This window comes from Colletes gigas, unplaced genomic scaffold (assembly GCF_013123115.1).
Source record: "Colletes gigas isolate AHSC1104 unplaced genomic scaffold, ASM1312311v1 Colletes_gigas_Sc00003, whole genome shotgun sequence".
NCBI lineage: Eukaryota > Metazoa > Arthropoda > Insecta > Hymenoptera > Colletidae > Colletes > Colletes gigas.
Window position 1 is genome coordinate 7,958,689 of NW_025106632.1, and position 20,804 is coordinate 7,979,492.

Sequence of the window (20,804 nt, forward strand, 5' to 3'; positions counted from 1 at the left end):
AACGACGGATCACGTGCAACCGCGTCTTTTCGTAAACGATTGTCAGGATCGAAGGCTAAAACAACTTCCGGCAACGTACCTGTCGTCGATCGCTTTAACGAATGTTTCCATGCGGATGAGAAATTCGTAAAATATTGTATGAAAAATGTGCTCCCGAATGGTGGGCATTTTAAATTTAAAGTTTACGTAGAGTCTGAAAGGTAATATGGGGGAGTGAGTAGATTCCCACTGGACGCGAAAGAGTGTATCTCTTCCGTCAGGGGACGTTTCAAGAGTATCAAATTTTGTGAGAAACGATGACGAATTCGAACAACAGCTCGCTGTCGCGCGCCTGGTTGCGAGCGAATTGCTGTCGCTGCGGCGACGCGCGCCAGGACACCGTGAACAACAACCTTAAGGACGAGACGCCGCTGCGGGAGGAAACTGAGACGCTTTTGCACCGTATAGCGTTCACGGTTTGGCACACTGCCCTCCATATCGAGAGCGAGGTGCGTTCGTCCCCCGCGTGACTCCGTCATATTTTCTATCATGGCGGAACCACACATTTCACATTCGACGTTCCTTAATATTCGCGTGTATCTGCAGTAATGGCCAAAGTCTTCGGCTAGTACGACATTTTACTTCGTTATTTTATTTTCTATCGAACTCTAGTCGTTTAATAAAAGGAAAGTGTCTTGGATCAGTAAGATATTTTACTGTATTACTCATTTATTTTTATTTAAAATAAACTAAGAGAGAGGAAGTATAGCAAGTTGGGTGAAAGGGCAAGGTTCAGCGAATGGGGCCCTTTCATAACCTAATCCATAATTTTACAGTGATACTTGAGGATATTTTTATTCGTTTTAGATTTAAGTATGGCGCAAGTTAGGCCTCTCAAAATTATTTTGAAACCCGGCTTTTAGTCGTACCTCGTTGTATCGTCGTGTCACGAGCATAGGATTGAAAAGAAAATTTATTTTTAAAAAGACGTAGGTTCATATGAAATAATGTTTTTTTGGTACTTTTGCTGTTTTGTTGTGTATCGATGATGCATTTTCGTGATATAAAAAGTGAATGGACTTTCCAGAACCTCTAAATTGTGTCACACAATATAACGATTGTTAATTTGTTTCAAATTTAAAGTCTCTTCCGAAGTACCTATATAAATTAATAAATATGCACAATAACAATCTTTTAAACATTCTATTTAGCGAATAAAGTCGTCAAAAATAGTATAAAATATTGATATTTTGGTCTTGAAAAAGGTTGAAAAATCAGTATCAATTTCGACCAGATGAATTTGAAAATAATCTTGGCATCGAAACGTTTGCATATTTTGGATTTAAATACAATGAGCTCCTTTTTCAGTCATCGTAAAGAGTAAAGAAGTTGCCATTCCGAGCATATTCGACTTTCTCTCACAATTTTAACGCACTAAACGATGAGTGTTATTCTAGTGCAGAAATCTAGCTGGCGTAATTAGCGAATAACGAACACTTGCCTGCGTCTAAACTTGTGGTTTCGCCATCAAATTTGTTACACTCCAGGCACGACGCTCTTTGTAGCTTTCACCAACGAAAACATGAAAATTGCCGCGCACAAGTTCCCGTTCAGAGTCGGAGTACGAAGATCGATTATGTTTATTATTAAATGTTGCGTCTATCGGAACGGTGATAACCGTATTCACGATGCAGCTGTTTCCAGGAAACAATGAGAATAATTTTCGCTCTGTATCCGTTATATCGTGCTTCGGAACCACGAGCAACCTACTTCCTTCGCGACGTCTTTCCTCTGCGTTTACCTAGACAGAAATTTGTGTATGATTAATATCTTTCGTAGACACAATGTGCGACGATTGTGTAATCGTTTGCTATATTTGTTCTGTTGCAGCACAATGGGGGATACGAAGCACAGCCGAAAAATGTTAACACCATCTCCAGGAGCAAGCAGCAACAGCAGGTAAATATTCTCGTGCAGCCATTTTGGTATTCTACAGCGAGAGTCCCATGAATAATCGTGGCTCCTCGTGGAAATATAAGTCGACAATGCAGAATATAATCTTTTTTGTATAGTGCTTTATTTTCGAAATAATTGTGTTTGAAAATTGTAAATAAAATTGTAGCGGGGACGTTTCATCACCTTGCAGGAAAATCATTTTCTCAAACTAAAATTCACTTAAAGATCATGCTATTTAAAAAACTGAAGGTGACAATTTCCAAAATTTTTATTAATTCTCTTCTATATGCTTGTTAACGCAAACATTTTTGGTACGCCCCGATTTCGCAGAAAATTTTTGGAAACGGGTGGACACCGCGTTAATAGAGAGCTCGATGGTCGAGTGTGTGTTTATGGTTCGCCCGTTCCGTACTCATAAAAATCGCGTAGCTGCGGCTTTCCGCGCGCAGGCCGTAAATTATCCCATCGCAATCTCGGTAACGAAATTTTGGGACGCGACTTCGTTCCTAAATTCGTTCTCGTAAATTCGTTACCACGCGTCTACCGACTACGAACGACGGCCATAAATTATTCGCCGCGTACCCCCGAGTAACCGACGCGGCATTCTTCTCGCGCGGGAAACAGCGAAAATACGCGAACGATCGTTATGCAAAGGGGCCTGGTACGTCTCAAGGTTTATCGTTCCCGATAAGAAGTCGCGATTTGTACCATTTGTGAGCCGGCTCTCTAAATATTTAATATTAAAACAACCGTATGGCCGCGCACGTACCGTACGTACGAGGATGGCTCGTGTTGCTCGGTCTCCGGTACCCCCGATTGCATCAGGCGCGCCTTCATTTATTCCGCGGGAAAACACGGCCGAGTCCTATTTACATTCGAAACGGCCCTCGTTGTCCGGAAACGAGTGGCCTCTGCTCTCGTACACGTGTACCTGCCGACGCGAGTCAACGTCTTGCGAACGATCCTATGCAAAACTGCTCCCTCCGGGGTCGCCTTCGAAATTGCCTTTGAGACACACGGCCGAACCGGACACGTCGCGGTCATTTGCATTCAACCCAGCGCGTAACCTTTCGAGCCCTCGGTGAATTTTCGGCGGGAACCGTTTCGAATGGAAGTCGATCCAAAATTAGCGTCGCGCACGAGGAAAAATTCTGTAGCTAAAAGTAAAGAGGGACATCAACGATGACGAATACGAATTTACATTTCGAGGCTTTTGGCGCACAGTGATTCTTAAAATGAACATCGCTACTGCGGGCTGTAATAAACATTCATAATCTTAATAATTTTCAGACTATTCGAGTTTCTAAATGTCTATGGATCTTGAAATGAGATTTCGTTTACCGATGGTAGATTAGAGATTTAGAGAAGTTGCCTAAATTTTTCGGCGAAAAAAAAAGTTTCAAATCATTCTGAAAAAATTATTTTCGTTTGCAGGAGTCAATTGCAATCATTTTTGGTCATTACACATATCCCTGAAATCCTACTCATTTCCGAGAAAAAAATTCAGGAAGGTGGACAAATTTTTGGGCGAAATAAAAAAATTTCAAATCATTCTGAAAAAATTATTTTCGTTTGCAGGAGTCAATTGCAATCATTTTTGGTCATTACACATATCCCTGAAATCCTACGCATTTTCGAGAAAAAAATTCTTTACCGCAAATATAATGTGTGGCCAGAGATCTGTGATTATATTCCTCGTTTTTATCACTTCATATGTAGATATAGTCCAATTATCCGGCATATAAAATTTGCGCGTGATGTGCAGCTGTCGGGGTGGTCGAGTTTTAGCAAAAATATGACGGTTACTGCGACCCTTCTATGGCTACCTGTGTTGGGTCCCAACGCTTTAATTCCTATAAAAATTAAGTGCTCTTGTTTGAGCATTATTATGCAATTAAGCTACAAAGTTCGTGGACAGGTCCTTTATAAAGAGGGTTTAAAATTTTACATTTTGACACTGGCTATTAAAGAACGAGAAAATGTCAGTCGAAAGTTTATTTTCTTAATACACTAGCTACGATCTACGTAAATCTCCAGATACCGCGCAGGTATTTTCCTTCCTTCTGTTTATAACGTACAACCTCGTTAATGCTTCAAAATTTATGTTGCATACGAGGCCCATGTTCGTAAGAAGCTCATGACTTGCCTATATACATCCGTTCTGATTAATAGTCGTATACGCTTAGCTTTCTTTTTCTCTCTTGAACGTATATTATTTTTCGCGAGTATGATAAATAAGAATTATTGTCGTCGTTATTGTTAAGAACGGTTATTTTTGATAAATAAACAAACGCAAAACGTAGAAGGATTAAGAGTAACGCCCAGGGGTAAAATTAAAATGGACGTTAGGACGCTCTCGAGAGGGAGCTCACGCTTTATTACGCGGCCCTTTTTAAAGTTATATCCGCCGGATAGCCCACTAGCCAAGGCGTTCTCTACGCATTAACGTCGACACCGTAGAAAATTATTCGCTAAAATGGCAGTAAGCTAGCGCACCGTATGAACGGCGCGGGTATCAACTGATGTTCCGCCGAGATAATCCAAGTATATTGACGCGAACCGTGTAATATATTCACGAAACCCTTATCCGTGCTTAGGTCGCCGGCCATTCTTGCGGAAATATATACTGGGGAGGAACGTCGAATGCAAAACGCACCGCGACGTGAAAAAACAGTGACAGTTTCTCGCGTGCAGTTATTATTGGCAATGAAAAAGCCCTCTTTAAGCAAAAAAACAGAACCGTTTCTTTTACTATAGAAAGTATATACTATTCGATGATTTTATTCCGTGTAATCTAACCTGGGGAAAAATGCTTTTCCACCGATGTTTGTGTAAACTAGCATGTATTGCGCAAATACGAGAAATTGGATATCGCGTCTGATTGCTCATAGTACAATCTCCTTCGTACAAAGCCAAGAAGGCGAGTCTACGCGAACGAGATTATACCATAGATAATCAGACGCGGCACTCAACTTTCCCATCTCCGCGAAGTGCGTGTATTTACAAGCAATAAACTATGAAATTTTTACCACCGGTGATAAATAATTTATGGACCACGAGAAACACACAAATTTTGTTTAGAAGACTCTTGACCTTTTCTTTATGCTCTATAAAAGTCAAGTTTCATAAATTTGTTGAAAATAATACTTTTGTTTATAACGATTTCACGATTCGTTCTACAATACAAATGCATAGATTCTTACATAAATTTCCAGTAATTCGACGCTTCACAGTTTTTGAAAGCTCGAAGACTATATACTTATACACGTATAATAATTTTTAGTACGCGAAATTAGATTAACCGTTTGAAGCTCCTATTCCTTTGCCAGACTATTTTAATCGTTATCGTTAAATTTTGTAAAAATCGTACGCCATCGTAACGAAGTGATTTAGGAACCGGAAGGGCGGGAAAAGTGCTTATTTAAGGATCCTCCGTATCGAAAATGTCCCGCTATCGATTGGACCCTAGCCATATGCTGGCATTCGGAGCGTACGTCGAGCGGAAAGAAGTCGATAACGATAAAACCCACTCTCGCCCGGCTCTATACTTCCAATTAGAAATTAGCCGGCGGCAATTACGCGGATTAACGATAATTGACATTACCAGCGCGACGTTCCCGGCGCCCCTCGATTAATTGCGTCCTGTTAATGGTGTAGCCAGTAGATATCGTTTGTGGATTATGCGCGACCCTCAAAGTGCCGTGTTAAAGGAAAATAATAATATAAATACGAAAATAACCGCGTGACTACCTTTTTTTGCGTCCATACTCGATAGTCTGATACGTTAAAAAATTCAAGCAATGCTACAGTTACGCACCTAACATTCCTAATTTCATCTTGCATCATTGAATTCGACGTTGACGAACAAAATTAATTGTAATACGAGATACCTTTTTAAAATTACTCTTCTCCCGCGTTTGCCACGCGATTTACCTACCGCGCGACGACCGGCTATTTCGAACTTTGACAGTTCCCGCGCTCATCAGCAGAGGGCTACGCTCGACCACTCTTTCCCACAAGTATTCAGAACGAAACGCTCTTCCCTCCTCCCATTATCTCGTCTCTTTCTACAGCAGCAAGAAGTTACCTTGGCAGGCTTCGTGCCACCCATTAATCATTCGAAGTTTCAGTTTCGCGAGTGCAACAGTGATCCAATTCCCCGTGAACGGCGGTCCCACCCCCTCCCTCTCGACGCGATATTCGTTCACCCCTCATGAATCTTGAAACGATTTCCACCCACGCGGTCGTGTCGCCGGTGCAAATTGAAAATTTAACGATTCCGCGGTCGGTAGTGGCGGCAAAAAAGATCTCGAACGGCCGCGACAGAGACAGACTGACGCTAGGAAGAGGCTAACGCTCTCTAAAAATACGTTTATGGGATCATAACGCGGCTTGCGCTTCTCGCGGCTGCAGCCAGTCCTCGCTCGCTCATACGTCGCGGTCTGCTACGGCCATAAATCCCCCTCCCACCGGTTAGTCTCACGTGTGAAATTGCTATTACGTTCCCGTGGTCCTACCGCAGCTGTCCAGCGCGCGCTGTTCCATCTGTAGTCTTCGTATTTCTCACGCTTGCTTAGGATATATCTGAAGAACGACCGGGGGGGGGGTTTGTTCCCCCCGTCGCGTAGCACCGCGACTTTCTTCGGTAATAGGAATTCACCGGGCGCCGGAGATATTCGCGGTGATTTGTTAGCCGTCACGCGCGAATAAGTCGTAATATCGTCTGACGAGCCGAGATTTTTCGCGGGGGATGAACGTCGCCCGCGGTGTGCAGCTGGGGCCTCTGATGGCGTTGCGGGATCGCGTAATCGTGATCTCGTTCTGTTAAATTACTACTTGGCGCGGAGAAATGGTAATGGAGGCTACGGAACACGAGGTCCCGGAGAATACTAGGTCGTTGAAAAGTGTCTTTGGTCTACGAGAAATAGTTCGAGGGAAATTCCTAGTCTTCGTAACTCGCGGCAGAAATGCTTCTGTAATCCGAAATGCGCCGTATACTCTTGCACTTGCCGTAAACGAACGTTCCTCCGTGTTGATTTTAATTAATAACCGCGTCTGTGTATATTTCACCGATCGTTCGATGACGCACTGATATAGTTCCCATAAATTAGATTAGAGACTTATAGATTGTTAATCACGTTATCGCGATTGTTAACACGTTCCCTGCTAACTACGTATATTTACGTAGTTGGCGTTCACCTGGAAGTGCCAGTAAGTAGGTACAGGTGTATATATCCGTTTTCATTCAAATTATTAAGAACGTAGAGTACTTTTTAGCTGAGACAATAGAGCTATATAATTTTACATATCATATACAGTTAATTTCAAATTGGAAATTGATTGTAACAGAATAAATGTATTTTCATCAAGGAAACGTATTAATTTGTTGCTGTACTAAATTATCGAATGATCCCCCTCGAAGAAATTTTGAAGCGTATGTAGAGGTTCGTACTGTTCCTAAAATGAAAGCTGAGATTACAGTTTACTGAAAAATAACAAACTTCTCCAAACCGCGAGGTATGACGGTGGCAGTATCACATGAACGAGATCGCATCAGAAATAGACGTTCGTTTTCAATAAAGTTGGCCTTCCACAACAATATTTTGATTAACATTGGCAACAGTGCCAATTTTGAGAGTCACTGTCTAACAAGGAATGCGGAAGAATTCGATACAACGGTCGTTAAGATCTGAAAGTTGTTCGTCATTCCCGTTCGTTACTCGTTAACCGGACAGAAATTCCGTCCGACACTGACCGATCCCAACAGGAAGATGCGGCGCAATTTACCGACAGGGGGGAACTTATTCATATTTCTTGGTCGTCGCGGACTTTTACGCGTCGCCCTTGATGTCGAATTACTCACGCACGCTGCTTATCGCGTTCTCCATAGCGAATAACGCCGCGAATAACTCGCGACGTCCGCGCGTTAATGCGTCTCGCGTCTAATGACGAGCGTGACTCCGGTCGAAGTCACGCTACCTGGACGAATTCGTTACATCACACTCTGATGCAGAAATCGTGCATACACGCGTCGACGCGGAGCGTTAGGGTGAGGAGGAGGGGGGGATGGGGGACGTGCACGTCAGGTGTACAAAGAAGGAACGCGGTACAACCGTCGTACAAGACTGGCGACCACTGGATATTCACCAGCGAGTCTCGTAGAACCAAGCGAAACACAATACCCGGCAGTCTGTCATTCCGTCGTGGCGAGTACTCCTCGCGTTTATACCTCGCCGACTTCTCTGCCAGGATAAACGCGGCGTTCGCGTTAAACCGCCAGGATTTCATGACGACTCGTGCTGATACCGCGGCTCCCACAAGGGCACCGACATGCCGGACACTCTCGTTGTCAGGATCGTCTACGCACCCAAGTTCTCCAAGGTTTATTCTCCACCGAGACGCGTGGTTATCCTTAACTTGACCTCCGCGTCCTCGGAGTTGACCAAAAGTTGTTGCAAACAAGTTCAAACGGAGAAGCTCTTTCCTCGGTAGAGATGAGCGGAGATAGGAAAGTTTGCGGTGCACGGAACTGGCGTTGAGTTTGGATAAGTTTGAGGATGTGTGACGACGTTCCTTCCTACGTAGATTAAGTTTGGCGCTGAGTGCAAGTATTTTTTAATTCTTCTGTACGAGCAGGAGAATCGAGGAATTATTATACTCGACGCAGCCTTTGTGGCTTAGAAGTTGACCAAAAGTTGTTATAAATAAGTTCAAACGTGGAAGCGAGGATAGGAAAGTTTGCAGAGTACGGAACTACGGCGCTGGGTTTGGATAAGTTTCAGGATGTTTGACGACGTTCCTTCCTACGTAGATTAAGTTTGGTGCTGTTTGAGTGCAAGTGTTTTAAAATTCTATGCAACGAGGAAACGACTTTGTATTTGTATTCGTACATAAATATTGTAGAACGTCTGAAGCAAGTCTCACGAGAGGGAGAGGTTCTCCGTAGTGTAGTCGACCTAAAATAGTTAATAAAAATTTCAAGAATCGTATGGATGTTTGGACAATCGTTTCGAGATCGGAGGGGCAGCTTAAGATAAGAGTCGAATCTCTGTTGGGAATGTTGGTTGCATTAATCATGGATATTGTTGTTGCAGATGCAGACGTCCTCGTCGGCGACGACACCCGCGAGGACGCCGGGCGTCGGCGCGGACGCGACGACGACAGGATCGGGAAAGGGCGGAGGTCGAGTCACGGAAGTAATGGAGTTTTGTTACGTCACCGAAAGGATCATTGCTCTTTGGTACAGAGAGGATGCCCAGGGAGTCCTTGAACACGCCACTACGCTCCTGCGAGGGAAGCACGCGGATAATTATATGGTGAGCATCGAGAGAACGCCGATGAATTATTGGTCGCTTACTTTGCGTAACGTTTTTATTAAATAACTATCGCCACCGAGCAAGACGACGGTGTACGGTAATCGGTACCGAGTTAACCTTTATGTAACTTGATTAGCGTAATACACCACGTTTGCATTCGAATCGCTTGATATTCTATATTTGGCCCGAGAATCACTTTGTAAGGTGATTCTTACGAAGAATTTCCGCATTGTACTACCGACTTTTATGAAACTTCGTAATGACTAAAAATAAAGAGCGCGTGTACCTTTTAGCGACGTTAACCGAAGTTTAAAAGGCACAGCTACTCGTTAGAGTTTCTTTAATTTAATAAACAGATTAAATTGTAACGTCAATCTATTTCGTTCTATTCAAATTGAGGGACAGATTGCTTAATTTGGACCATCGGTGTCCCGATTTGGATCATTGAGTATTTTGTGAATTTCGTTGTGGTTTGATGGAATAATCGTTCGACAAAATTCCAAGAAAATCGATAGGATCTCGTAGAATAGTGTTTGTGTAATCGAGAGGGGCTAAATTAATCATAGCGTTCGTGCATTTGGCTTGCAGATTTTCAATCTGTCGTCACCCGGTCGCCCAGGAGAGCCAAATACCAGAGAAGCAGGCTGGCCCCAGGGATTGGCGCCCAGTTTGGAGAGACTCTGCGCCCTATGCAAGGAGCTGGACTCCTGGCTGAACGGTGCTCCAAATCGCGTGGTCGTTCTTCATGCCAGGTCAGTCTCTTTTCCCAACTTACGAGAACAACGAGTACGTCTCATGTTTCAATCAACTTTTGCATATCGATAGCCAATGGTATATTGTTTTTTTATAAAAGGATACTTTTCAATATATTGAAGGTTACATTTAGACACGCCTATATCTTCAGAAGTACAACTGTAACAAACAGCTGAGAGTATAGTATGATTGAGGAATTGTTCGACCTCGAGATATAATTTTGTTTGTTGTATATTAATCACCTTCATTCAGATTACGAAATGAATTTTCCTATTAAATTTCCACACGGTAAACTCCTTTCGTATATTGCAAAATAAAGGATGTATTTTAATTCATACTTAATATTATAACTTATATTTTCTATATTTACGTAGTGATTGAACCATATTAATTAAACTGTATAAATATTTATATTATAATAATTAAATCGTAAGAAACGAAAGAAGATTATATCTGGAAAATAGCCCTTTCTCTTTTAAATTACTCACTGTAGAGCTATAGAAGATCGTAAATTCGAGAATTGGATATTACACTTAATGGTCTGAAAATTGGGTTCTTCATGCTGCAATTATATTTCGATTGCATCTTTATGATCGTCAGGGTTTATATCTTAATTTGAATCTAGTTGAATAATTAGGTATCTGCGTTACCCAACAGTCTCGCTAGAGGAACTTGTGTATACTTAAGCGTAATAGGAACTATAAAAACTTAATAATAGTCATTGCATTGAACTATAATAATAACATAAAACCACTGTAACGAAGAAAACTATGCAATACTATAGTAGTGTTTACAATATCTGCGCTGTTACCAGCTAATAAATTTACTTCAGTTTTTGTACTTCGAAAGATAATTGCGCGTCTAAAAAACCTGACATTTGTCTGAAACGAAAAGTTCCTGCGTAGCATGCATCTGTACATTCTAAGTACCTAAGAAATAATTGTCGTTCGAGTCATGTGCTATTGGAAAAATTGTAATAAACACGCATGAATCATTAGAGTTTCGTAACGAACGCAATTCACCTAATAAATGTGTTTTATTTGCATCTTTCTCGGACGACGATTAGTTTGCTAGGTAATCTTTCGAGAATACTGCAGGTAAATCTGCAAAACGTGGGGGACGAGCAAAACCAGAAAAGCATAAAATTGCAGCTACACGAAAGTAACAGCTGCAAACCCGTTTACCGACCTTAGCCAGTGTGCAGAGATGATAAATTGACTAGCGGGTCTGATTGGTTATAGTATAATCTCCTTATAGAGACCCATCTCCCTGGGTCTATAGAGAAGAGATTATGCTATAACAAATCAATTCTACCAGCCAACTTGTCGTCTTTGCACAGTCAGGGGCCTTAATTGTTATAACCAAACTAACGAGAAGCTTTAGGATCATGATTCTTTCCTCGACTAAAATGTTTCTAAAATTCTTTAATTCAACGTCTGCGTAACTTTCCTCCCAAGAATTTGACGGAAGGTTTAACTAGCAATTTTATATTCCGTAACAATTTATCAACGATACTCGAGAGAGCAACAAAGTTACAAAAATATTTGATCAAATAAGAATTTTTTTCTGAATTCTCAGAATGTACAGACGCATGCCAAAATTCTTTTTTTTTATGAGTGTTTAAAATTCTCAACAATGTGCTTTTAATTTTCAATATTTCGTGAACTATTAGCCCCCAAATATATCGTTGGCTTCGGTGTTTCAAGCATTATCTCGAAGTTGGTTGAAAAGATGAGAGTTGCGTACGGTGTTTTTCATGTTAGCCCGGAAATGGTTTAAGAGGATTTACGTCTCTCCTTAGGGGAAACAAGCAACGATTGGGTGTGGCAGTTTCCGCGTACATGAACTACAGCAGCATCTGTGGTGGACGCGATCAGGCGCTGGACAGGTTTGCGATGAGGAGATTCCTCGATGACAAAATTGGATCTCTGCAGGTTCCGTCACATCGAAGGTAATGACTTTCGAGCATGACGTTACTAGCTGTTAACGTTCGACGATAAAATTCACTTTATCGCCGATCGGCCACGAGTTACACAGATAACACCGCGAGGTTATCCATAGGCGTGGCTCTGTCGAGAGGAGCAATAGTTAATAACGTCATTTCCTAGCTTTTATTTCAAAGCTACGGATCCCGTCATCGTTAGTTCGCCAGCAAATCGTCACGCGTCGATGAACATTCTCTCCTTTCCGCGTTACGTAAATCGTTATGTCATAATTAACACGCACGTCGAAGAATGCAAAAGACAGAAGGTGTTATTTATTATTAGAAACGTTGTTTCTGGTTAAACGCATCTTTCTTGAACGTTTCATCGGTTGGCCAAATTGTTCGAAAACGAAGGATTTTCGTATGACGGAAATTGCGTGCGATCTACAGACTTCGATCTTGAGATTGCATAATGATTCTCACGAACAGAATGGTTCGCACCAACGAGGCAGTTAGTGCAATTTCAACCTTGACCATTCTTCGCTCCGAGCGTTAAATTTATAGCCACGTATTACCATTGTGCTCGTTACCAGGATCATGCAAGGACTGCGTTACTGTAATGATTCGTAAAATGAACATCGCTCGGTGGCGAAATTCGACACTGGTTCCAAAGAAGATCCCCCCAGTTGGAAGGGATAGAAACGTTCAACTTACGAATCACGTATGAGGTTCATTTTAAGAATCATTACTGAATAACTCTTTGGTGCACAACATATTTGATCAGGAACCTAACGAAAACCTTCTTATAGGGATAGCTAATAGTTCTGCAAGCTCAACCACGTATCGTTTAGCCGAAGAATTAATTATAACCAAGAAACTCTGATATAGAGACACGAATAACTGTTACCTTTCTTCTAATTTATTCTCATCCTTTGACAGGATTGAGGGAATCAGCGTTGTTATTCATATTTACTGCTAATAATTGTCAAGAACTCCAAGCAGTATTTTTTATGGTCTTCGGATTCCTGATATTCAGTGCTCAATATTTATTCCCCGAGCTTGCAGTAAAGGGGATCGAAGGATCCCCTGATACAGTCGAGTTCGTTTCCAGCGTTCACCCGATGTGGTCGACAAAACGGGAGCCAAGAACTTTCAGTATCGTACCGTAAATAAAGCGGTCATGTAACAGTCTCGTAAATCCCATGATAGACGTCCATTCCAAGGGTATTACGCGTCCTTGAGCACGCATACTTGGCCACCAACTCGGTTGCGTGTTCAATGCGACAACCTCGTCTTCCTTTACGCATTGCCTTCCTGAATAAACAGTGGTCCCGTAATAGGCAATGCAACCGTGAAAGATACGCTGTTACGTTTACGAATAAATCGAAAATAAAATTTCTACCATTCCACCTTTGGCTTTCGATAAAGTAATGCAACTTTTGCGATCGACCAGAATCGAAATTAGATATCAACCCTTGACTGACATCGTGTATCCGCAAAACCGTAAATTGCATGTTATGTTTTAGTAATTTCAAATATACTATTGAAAAATAAAAAGGAGCGACTTCCTTCGTATGTCTTTATTGTATTCTAATTGGTAACAGGTTATAATAATATTAATTATCGACGGGGATATCATACCTATCAAACATGCTCACACGATTAACGATGATTACAAACGAACTCGCACCAATTACAACGCACGCGTTTATAGAAAATAATGGCGCTCAGACGTGTGCACTATTTTCCATTTTATTGATTAAAATTATTTATTCGGGGCATACAACAAAATTCAAAGGTATTAAATCCAATATGTGACAAATTGAAACGTGTCGGTACCGTTTGGTTTTCGAAACAAAGTATATTTCGATGTCATTCGTTCCTATAGTCTCTGTAACTGTAAAAGTAACTGAAAATCTTTGTTCATATTTTAAGTTTGCTCGTTTAATCCAGGAACACCATGTAGCATATTAGCGAGAAGTCTAGTCAACGTTTTCACGGACACGCGGTAGTTTTCAGCGCCTTTGCGCGCAACAAAAATGGTAAAAAGAAGGTCGATAAAATGTTTGATGCGACGAGCCGCAGCGTAGCGAACTAGACCGCCTAAAAATCGCGTGGAAATAGTCCCATAAACATAATCCCCCGTAGGCAGACTCGTCAACCTTGGCTATCCATTCCAGGCGATCGCGTGGTACGCGTTACATGGCTGTCGATCCGTAGCCTCGTTCATGCTTAAGTTTTCGTCGTTTGACGCGCCCATCGGAGATCGTAACGATCCACCATCGAGCGACGTCCTTACACGCGGAGGATTCCTCTCCCGGGCATCGTCGTTCCTCCCAATGGCTCTCCCGTCTTCCTCGTCCCGGCCGGTTGCATCCGAACCGATCGAGTTTCCCCATTAATTCCACGAGCAACTGACATTAGCATGTCGTTAGCGTGGCTTCGGTCCCGCGAACGTATGAATCCATTATCGGTCGAAGCACGGGGCAGCCGCGTCGAAACGCCGCGCGCATAACGTGCGCACACTTTAGGTGCCATCGGGAACAGGTTTTTTCATTAGGCGGGATCGGGCTACGCCGGCGATCGTATCGTACTTCGTTACGAGCGACACGCGAGGATTCGTGAGGGAGCCCGCGAAATTACGGCCGTGAACGCTCACGACGCTGCATAATCGGCAGGTACTTCGGCAACTCGGCCGTCGCTGTCCAACTCTTCCGTGTTTGCCGTGTGTATTACAAGCTCGGAATTAATCGACGCCGCGGGGAACATCGCTCGCGAACGTACAGGACGAGTTTTCGTCTGACATATGACGGAAGAATCTACTTGGACGGTGTTTATCGACCGTTCCTCGCGACGATCCCGTCCGAGCGGATTCTCTACAGCCAGACGACATCGCGACGATTATTTAGCACACGAACATGCTACATTTGTAACAGAATTCTGGTGTGAATGAGCGCTTTAACGGCATACGACAGTTTTTTCTTTTATTGAAACTGTGGCTTGGCAGAGAACTCGTCAGGCTTCCTAGCAGGTCTTACCTCGGAGAAACGTATACAGGGTGTTCGATCACCTCTGGGAACAATTTTAATGATAGATTCGAGAGGCCAAAATGATATTACCGCATTTTTGAGGCAACTGTGTGACACCCCTCTAGTGCTAACCTAAACGGGACACTTAAAACTAGGCGTCAAGATATTGACTGGCATACTTAACATGCATTCCAACATAGAATAAATTTAAACAATATAAACATGAATTTTGTTATCTAGAATTATCTTCTTAACTCTCTATAAGCATAAATTATGGCCGTAGGTGGTCTCAACGTTAGAGTTAAATGTGTTCGTAAGAGCCCAACAAATCCGTCCCGATAAAAGAAGAATGAGTTTCTCTTTCTTTCCTAGATTTTGCTTCCTTATTCGCTGAAATCGATGCGCCTGCCAACATTCTCTTGAATCGCGGCGGAATTTCAAGCACTTTGGTGCGTGAGAAGCAGTGAATTCCATTCGTGCTCGGGCACGAATTAATCCCGAAAGGTTGCCGTTCGAGATGTTCGTTAAACGTTTCGCAGCGATTTTCTAATATTTTCACACGCCGCGAGCGCAGCGCCGAATAAGGCCGGGCGCGTGAGAAGTAGAAAAGGCCGTTCGTGACCAGACACGAATTAACGCTTGGAACGTCACGGCCTGACTCGCGCTTTTTGTACCCCGGGGTATAAATTGCGTGATGTAAGCGCAATGACGAACGCATTGCCGATGAAAGTCGATGCTGGTGCAAAAAATAACTCGCCTCACCTTGACTCGACCAATGTAAATAACGCGTTTCCTGCGAACTATTGTTTCAGCGATAATAGCTGTGTTTCGTTGCGTGCCATCGTCGCGAAATTTCAAATTTCATAGAATTTTTTGGTGAAATTCTTCTCCCTCGCGACCGTTAATATAGAGATTATATTACTTCTATAACGATATTCTTTTATCCCACAGGTACATCAAGTATTTCAGCGGACTGCTCTCGGCCTGTTTGAGAATAAGCCAGTCGCCCCTCTATTTAACGCACCTGACGGTCCTCGGTGTTCCGCTCTTCGAGCCCACGGGTTGTCGAGCGTTCCTCAAAGTCTACGAAGGGCTAACACCCGTCTACACTTCAGACCTTTACTCCGTGACGAATGCTCGAGAATTCACGGTTAATCTCGGCGGTCTTCGTCTGAGGGGGGACATACTGGTGAAATGTTACCACAGGGTGTACTCGAAGCAGAGCCGGGAAGTGATGTTCTCCCTTCAGGTAAGACCAAGACGAATCCCTTTAGCAATTAAACCGAACCCTGCGCTGCTTGATCTTCGGTTAAACGCAACGTAACGTGGGCGGTAGCTGTTCGTCGAGCATCAACCTTAAGAAGCTGGAATCCGTCGACGATCTAAATATCTCGATTTGCAAAGAATACTGGGCCCCACGACTTTCTAGCCACTAACTGTACCGTGACTATGTTTCAAATCTAATAACAACCGTTGCTCGTTCACGTACGTTACCAGCCTCGTTGGTCGATTTGAAACCGCTCAGAGATCGGTTGCCCTGGAATTCAAGAAGCATGTAATTACCGAGATGCTATCGGTTTTCCTAGTCTCGTTACACGAGAAATCAAGAATATCGCTAGAGGGGGCATCGCGATTACGTAAAACAAGATCGTTAGACGGCATATCTCGATAGATCAGCACTCGTTGTTCCTGCAGTTCCACACCTGCGTAATTACGGAGAACGTGGTGTCCTTCCCGCGTTCGGAGCTGGACGTTGCTTGCGACGATCCCCGATGCCCGCCCGACAGCGTGGTGACTCTCTACTTCGCCACCGACGCCAAGCGTCAGGACGGCCCGGTGCCGGCACCGACGCCCGCCGTGCCCCACGCATCGGCCCACCACGACCCCATACTGCACTGGGACAGCTACACGAATCTCGAAATCAGCGATGACGGTGAGCGATCAGATCATCTTACTCTCTATTACGATCACTTCTCTCTTTCTCCTACTCTCTATTATTGAACATTTATGCTTACTGCTCCTTATTTACTTATCTCTACTTATCACAGCCTCTATTGTCATGTTACTCTCTATCCTCTCTATTGCTTATACTATACTCTAGTTACTTCTGTCTTTTTCTTAGTCTCTTTAATAAATAGAATCGAAATTTATACTTACTGTTCTCTCTTTTACTAATCTGTACTTACTATGTTGGCATTACTATATTATACTTACTATATTGCCTCTATTGTCATGTCACCCTCTACCCTTTAGTGCTTATACTATACTCCCTATACTCTAGTCGCTTCTGTCTTCTTCTTAGTCTCCATAATAAATAGAATCGAAATTTATGCTTGCTCTCTATTTACTAATCTCTACTTGTTATAGCCTCCACTGTCTGATCATTAATCTCTACTCTACTGACTCTTTCATGTACACTTTACTTTCTACTCTGTCTTTCATAGCAGATTCGTTCAAAGGTCCAGATAAAATTAATAACACGGTCCAGCGTACCAAGTACAGTAATGATTCTTAAAATGAACGTGATTCGTAAATTGAACATTTCTGTCCCTCCCAACGGGGCAGTGTCGAATTTCCCTTTCGTTGTACGTGAAATGAACATGCCAATCCCCGAAGCAATGTTCATTTTAAGAATCACGTACTTGTGACACGTGTCTCGTTCAGCACAAACCTCTTCGTTCTTATAATTCGCTCTGATTACAACAAACAGCCGGCGTATCTCGCTTCTGTACCTAGACATTTGCACCTAACGCTCCGGAGAAGTTCATTCACAGCATCTTCCTAGCGTTAGAAGAATTTCAAGGAGCCCCCTCTCTTAATAATCGCTTCTGGGACACCGCATGGAACAAGGCTCTTGATTAAGTTAGATTAGAGTAGATTACAACGCGACCGTCCAATTTGGTGCAATTGCTACAATGCTGCATTAGATCGGGTTACTTGGAGGTCAGTGGCGAGGCTCGTAGAGTCACTGACAATGATGAATTAGAAAAAAACGATTATACGCCCGATTTCCACGCTGTTTCGCGTCCGACGATGATAGCGGACCTCGAAATCCAGCCGGGAAACGACGTATCGCGAAGATTAATGAAAGTGTTCAAGGAACGACGGTCCATCGTGTCCACGGAGCTTTTTGCAAATGTTTTTTTTTTCGCGAACCCTCGGAAGTTTTCGAGGTAACGGTACGCCGCGTCGAACGATTAATTAACTGATAGCCCGAAACCGGCGAACAGTAACTCAAGTGACGGAACTCATCGTCCGGGGACTAATTCGCGCTAATTTTCGTCCTAATGGTAGCCAATTAACCTCGATCTGTCGGTGAGAACCAGTCAGAAATACAACTTGGCTACGCCCGGAGGGAAAGAGAGGTCGTCGAGGGGGTTCAGGTAGGGAGGGAACGGGACAGAGACGAAAACCTAGTAGTTAATGCGATGTATTTAAACCCGGCTGACTAACGCCGCCGGAAATACGTCCTGCCAAGCGGAGGTGAAACGGCTTTTCATCGTGACGACACACCATCGTCCGGAAATAGATCAAAGGTCGAGCCAATGGGGTGGGCAAGGTCCAAGTTGCAAGAAGCTTCTCCGCGTTCGATTTTCTCAGCCATTAAGTTTCGGCATATATTCCCTCGCGATATGGAGAAAAATGATACCCTCGTATACGCGTACGAAACAAAAATTCTGCACTTGGATCGTTTCTAAACAGTTTCGTTTGTTTTATAAACGATTGTGAGAATATGTATCAACCTGACAATTCAAACGCGTTACAGATGCCGTACGACCCCAGTCGCTACCAATCCGTCCGCCATTTCGATACGTTCCGTCGCAGTCGAGATCCAGAAATGAAAAACTGTCGTCGACACGGTTTGACGCGACTTGTCGATAGCAGAAAGGAAATTCGTGTCACGGTGCGAGCAGAAAAGGCAGTCGATAGAACCGAGGGATCCCCGCCAGGACAATGACTGTTTCCGGGCGTCTTTCTTTTTTTTTCCTCCCCTCCCCTTCTCGCAAAAGCCCAGAGGGTTATCTGTAGATTCGGGATTGATTTCGACTCGGTCACACCCACGATTCGTTCGAAAGGGTCATCGCAGCAGTTGCGGTCAATCCGCTCGTTCTGCAATCGGCCCAACCCATCGGTCCTTTTATTTATCTGCCTCGATGGTGTTTTATCCGCGTCGCTGGTACACACGTGCCTCCTCTACATATTTCGTCGCTCTCCCGTCACTTTCAGTCTCGTAAACGAGCCAGGCCGGTGTAACCATCGACGGCAATTTGGGTCACAGCTTTATTGGAAGCATGGGCCGATCGTTAACGGAACGAATTGAATCGGAGTCGGCTACCCGTTCCATCTCGTCCCGTTTCTTTCCCCTACGCTTTTGACGAATGCGTCGCGGTGACGTAATCGTTTCTGAATATCCGAAACGGTTCGATGAACCGGCGTGGAGGTGGAGGTTCAGCGTGGGCGACCTGTTCGTTTCGTTTAGCGTAGGTCGGAATTCGGGCTGGAGAATATCTAGGCACGACCAAGGACGCGATCGTGTTACGATTAATGTCGCAAGCTCAATACTATCTCGTTCGCGAAGCTTTTCGAATAATTATATCTTTCTGGTGTTCGTGGTTGCATTTTGTTAGGGGTTCTAGCCTTGCTTTGCGTGGATATCATACCTACGATGTTTGCATCCCTTGAAACTCGAGGGATAGTTGGTATATTGAAACGATAGCTACAGTATTTGACACTATTTGCATTATCGACTCTACAAAATGCACATGGCCAAGCTCAAGTTGTGTGCAAAAAACTTTTTCACGCCTTGTGCAACACACACGTTGAATGCTCATATTGGCGATTTCAGTAATCAAAGGATTAAGAGCGCGTGATTCAATTTTGACAAATCCAAATCCAACCTAAAATAAAGATCGAAAAGTCTGTATAAACACAATTTACAAAAACATAAAGCGAATAGAAAGTATATAAGAGCTGTTATTAGAACGTAATATCCTGATGTTTTTCGCCATAGTATTTAACGGGAAGAGTAACGAACTCGACTAAGTCGAATCTTAAGGAGTAAAATGTTGTACGCTATGCGAACCCACACGGTTCACCCACGCGATAGAAAATAAGATTCCAAGAGCGCCGTTACCGCTTTACGAACGATCGACTTTAACGACTCGATGAGCTACGTGATCTACGAACCGACGCGAAAACTTTTCAGGCCTCGGTGTCGAGAGAAAAAGGTCGAGCGTATAATGAATCCTCGTTGTTTCCTGATCGTTTTACGGATCGTTGCTAGTCGACGACGTTTTTCGCAATTTCCAAACGTGTTACGTTGCAACATATCTTTCCCTCCAAACAAATGCCTTCGACCACGATAACTTCGTCAACCATCGACGATCTAAAGGCTCTGGTTACAGTCACTTAAAATAACATGCAACAATTAGTGTTACGAATTAAATAAAAATGGGACGATCACTGTCGAAAATATCAAACTGATTAAAAATTAAACACAGTATACTTCGAAAAGAAAAAATAGAAATTGAACTAGGTTTTTAAATCGAAATCGTTTGTATTTTAAAAGCAAATAATATTTACACCGGGGCATATCGGACCGTTCGAATGGACGCGTTACAATAGTTTTCCATTTTCGATTCGACGACGGCGTCCGGAAATTCATGGACGCTCCATTTCTTCGAATGGCCAGGTGCTGAGCGCGCTCAGAGATTTGTTCTACCGTTTTTCCACTTGGCAAACTTTTATCGTATCCGCCCTATCAATTTCTCGTACTCCGTTTCGCGACGGATGAACGGGGAGCGTAGTGGAATCGTATGGCAACGTGGAAATCTAAAATTAAGAGCA

The 20,804-nt window shown here is 43.2% G+C and overlaps 1 protein-coding gene across 10 annotated transcripts in view; it reads left to right on the forward strand.

The window, feature by feature from the left end:
• LOC122404609 (tensin-3) overlaps positions 1 to 20,804 on the forward strand; it is a 215,286-nt gene that overhangs the window by 154,113 nt on the left and 40,369 nt on the right. For 9 of the 10 annotated variants that reach the window (XM_043408719.1, XM_043408721.1, XM_043408720.1 and 6 more), the window contains 6 exons: positions 1,870 to 1,938; positions 9,030 to 9,251; positions 9,840 to 10,003; positions 11,806 to 11,955; positions 15,909 to 16,206; positions 16,653 to 16,890. In XM_043408719.1, coding sequence (XP_043264654.1) covers positions 1,870 to 1,938; positions 9,030 to 9,251; positions 9,840 to 10,003; positions 11,806 to 11,955; positions 15,909 to 16,206; positions 16,653 to 16,890 — 1,141 coding nt within the window. Of the gene's footprint in view, positions 1 to 1,869; positions 1,939 to 8,153; positions 8,317 to 9,029; positions 9,252 to 9,839; positions 10,004 to 11,805; positions 11,956 to 15,908; positions 16,207 to 16,652; positions 16,891 to 20,804 lie in introns of those variants that run through there. The other variant, XM_043408727.1, reaches the window with a different exon arrangement.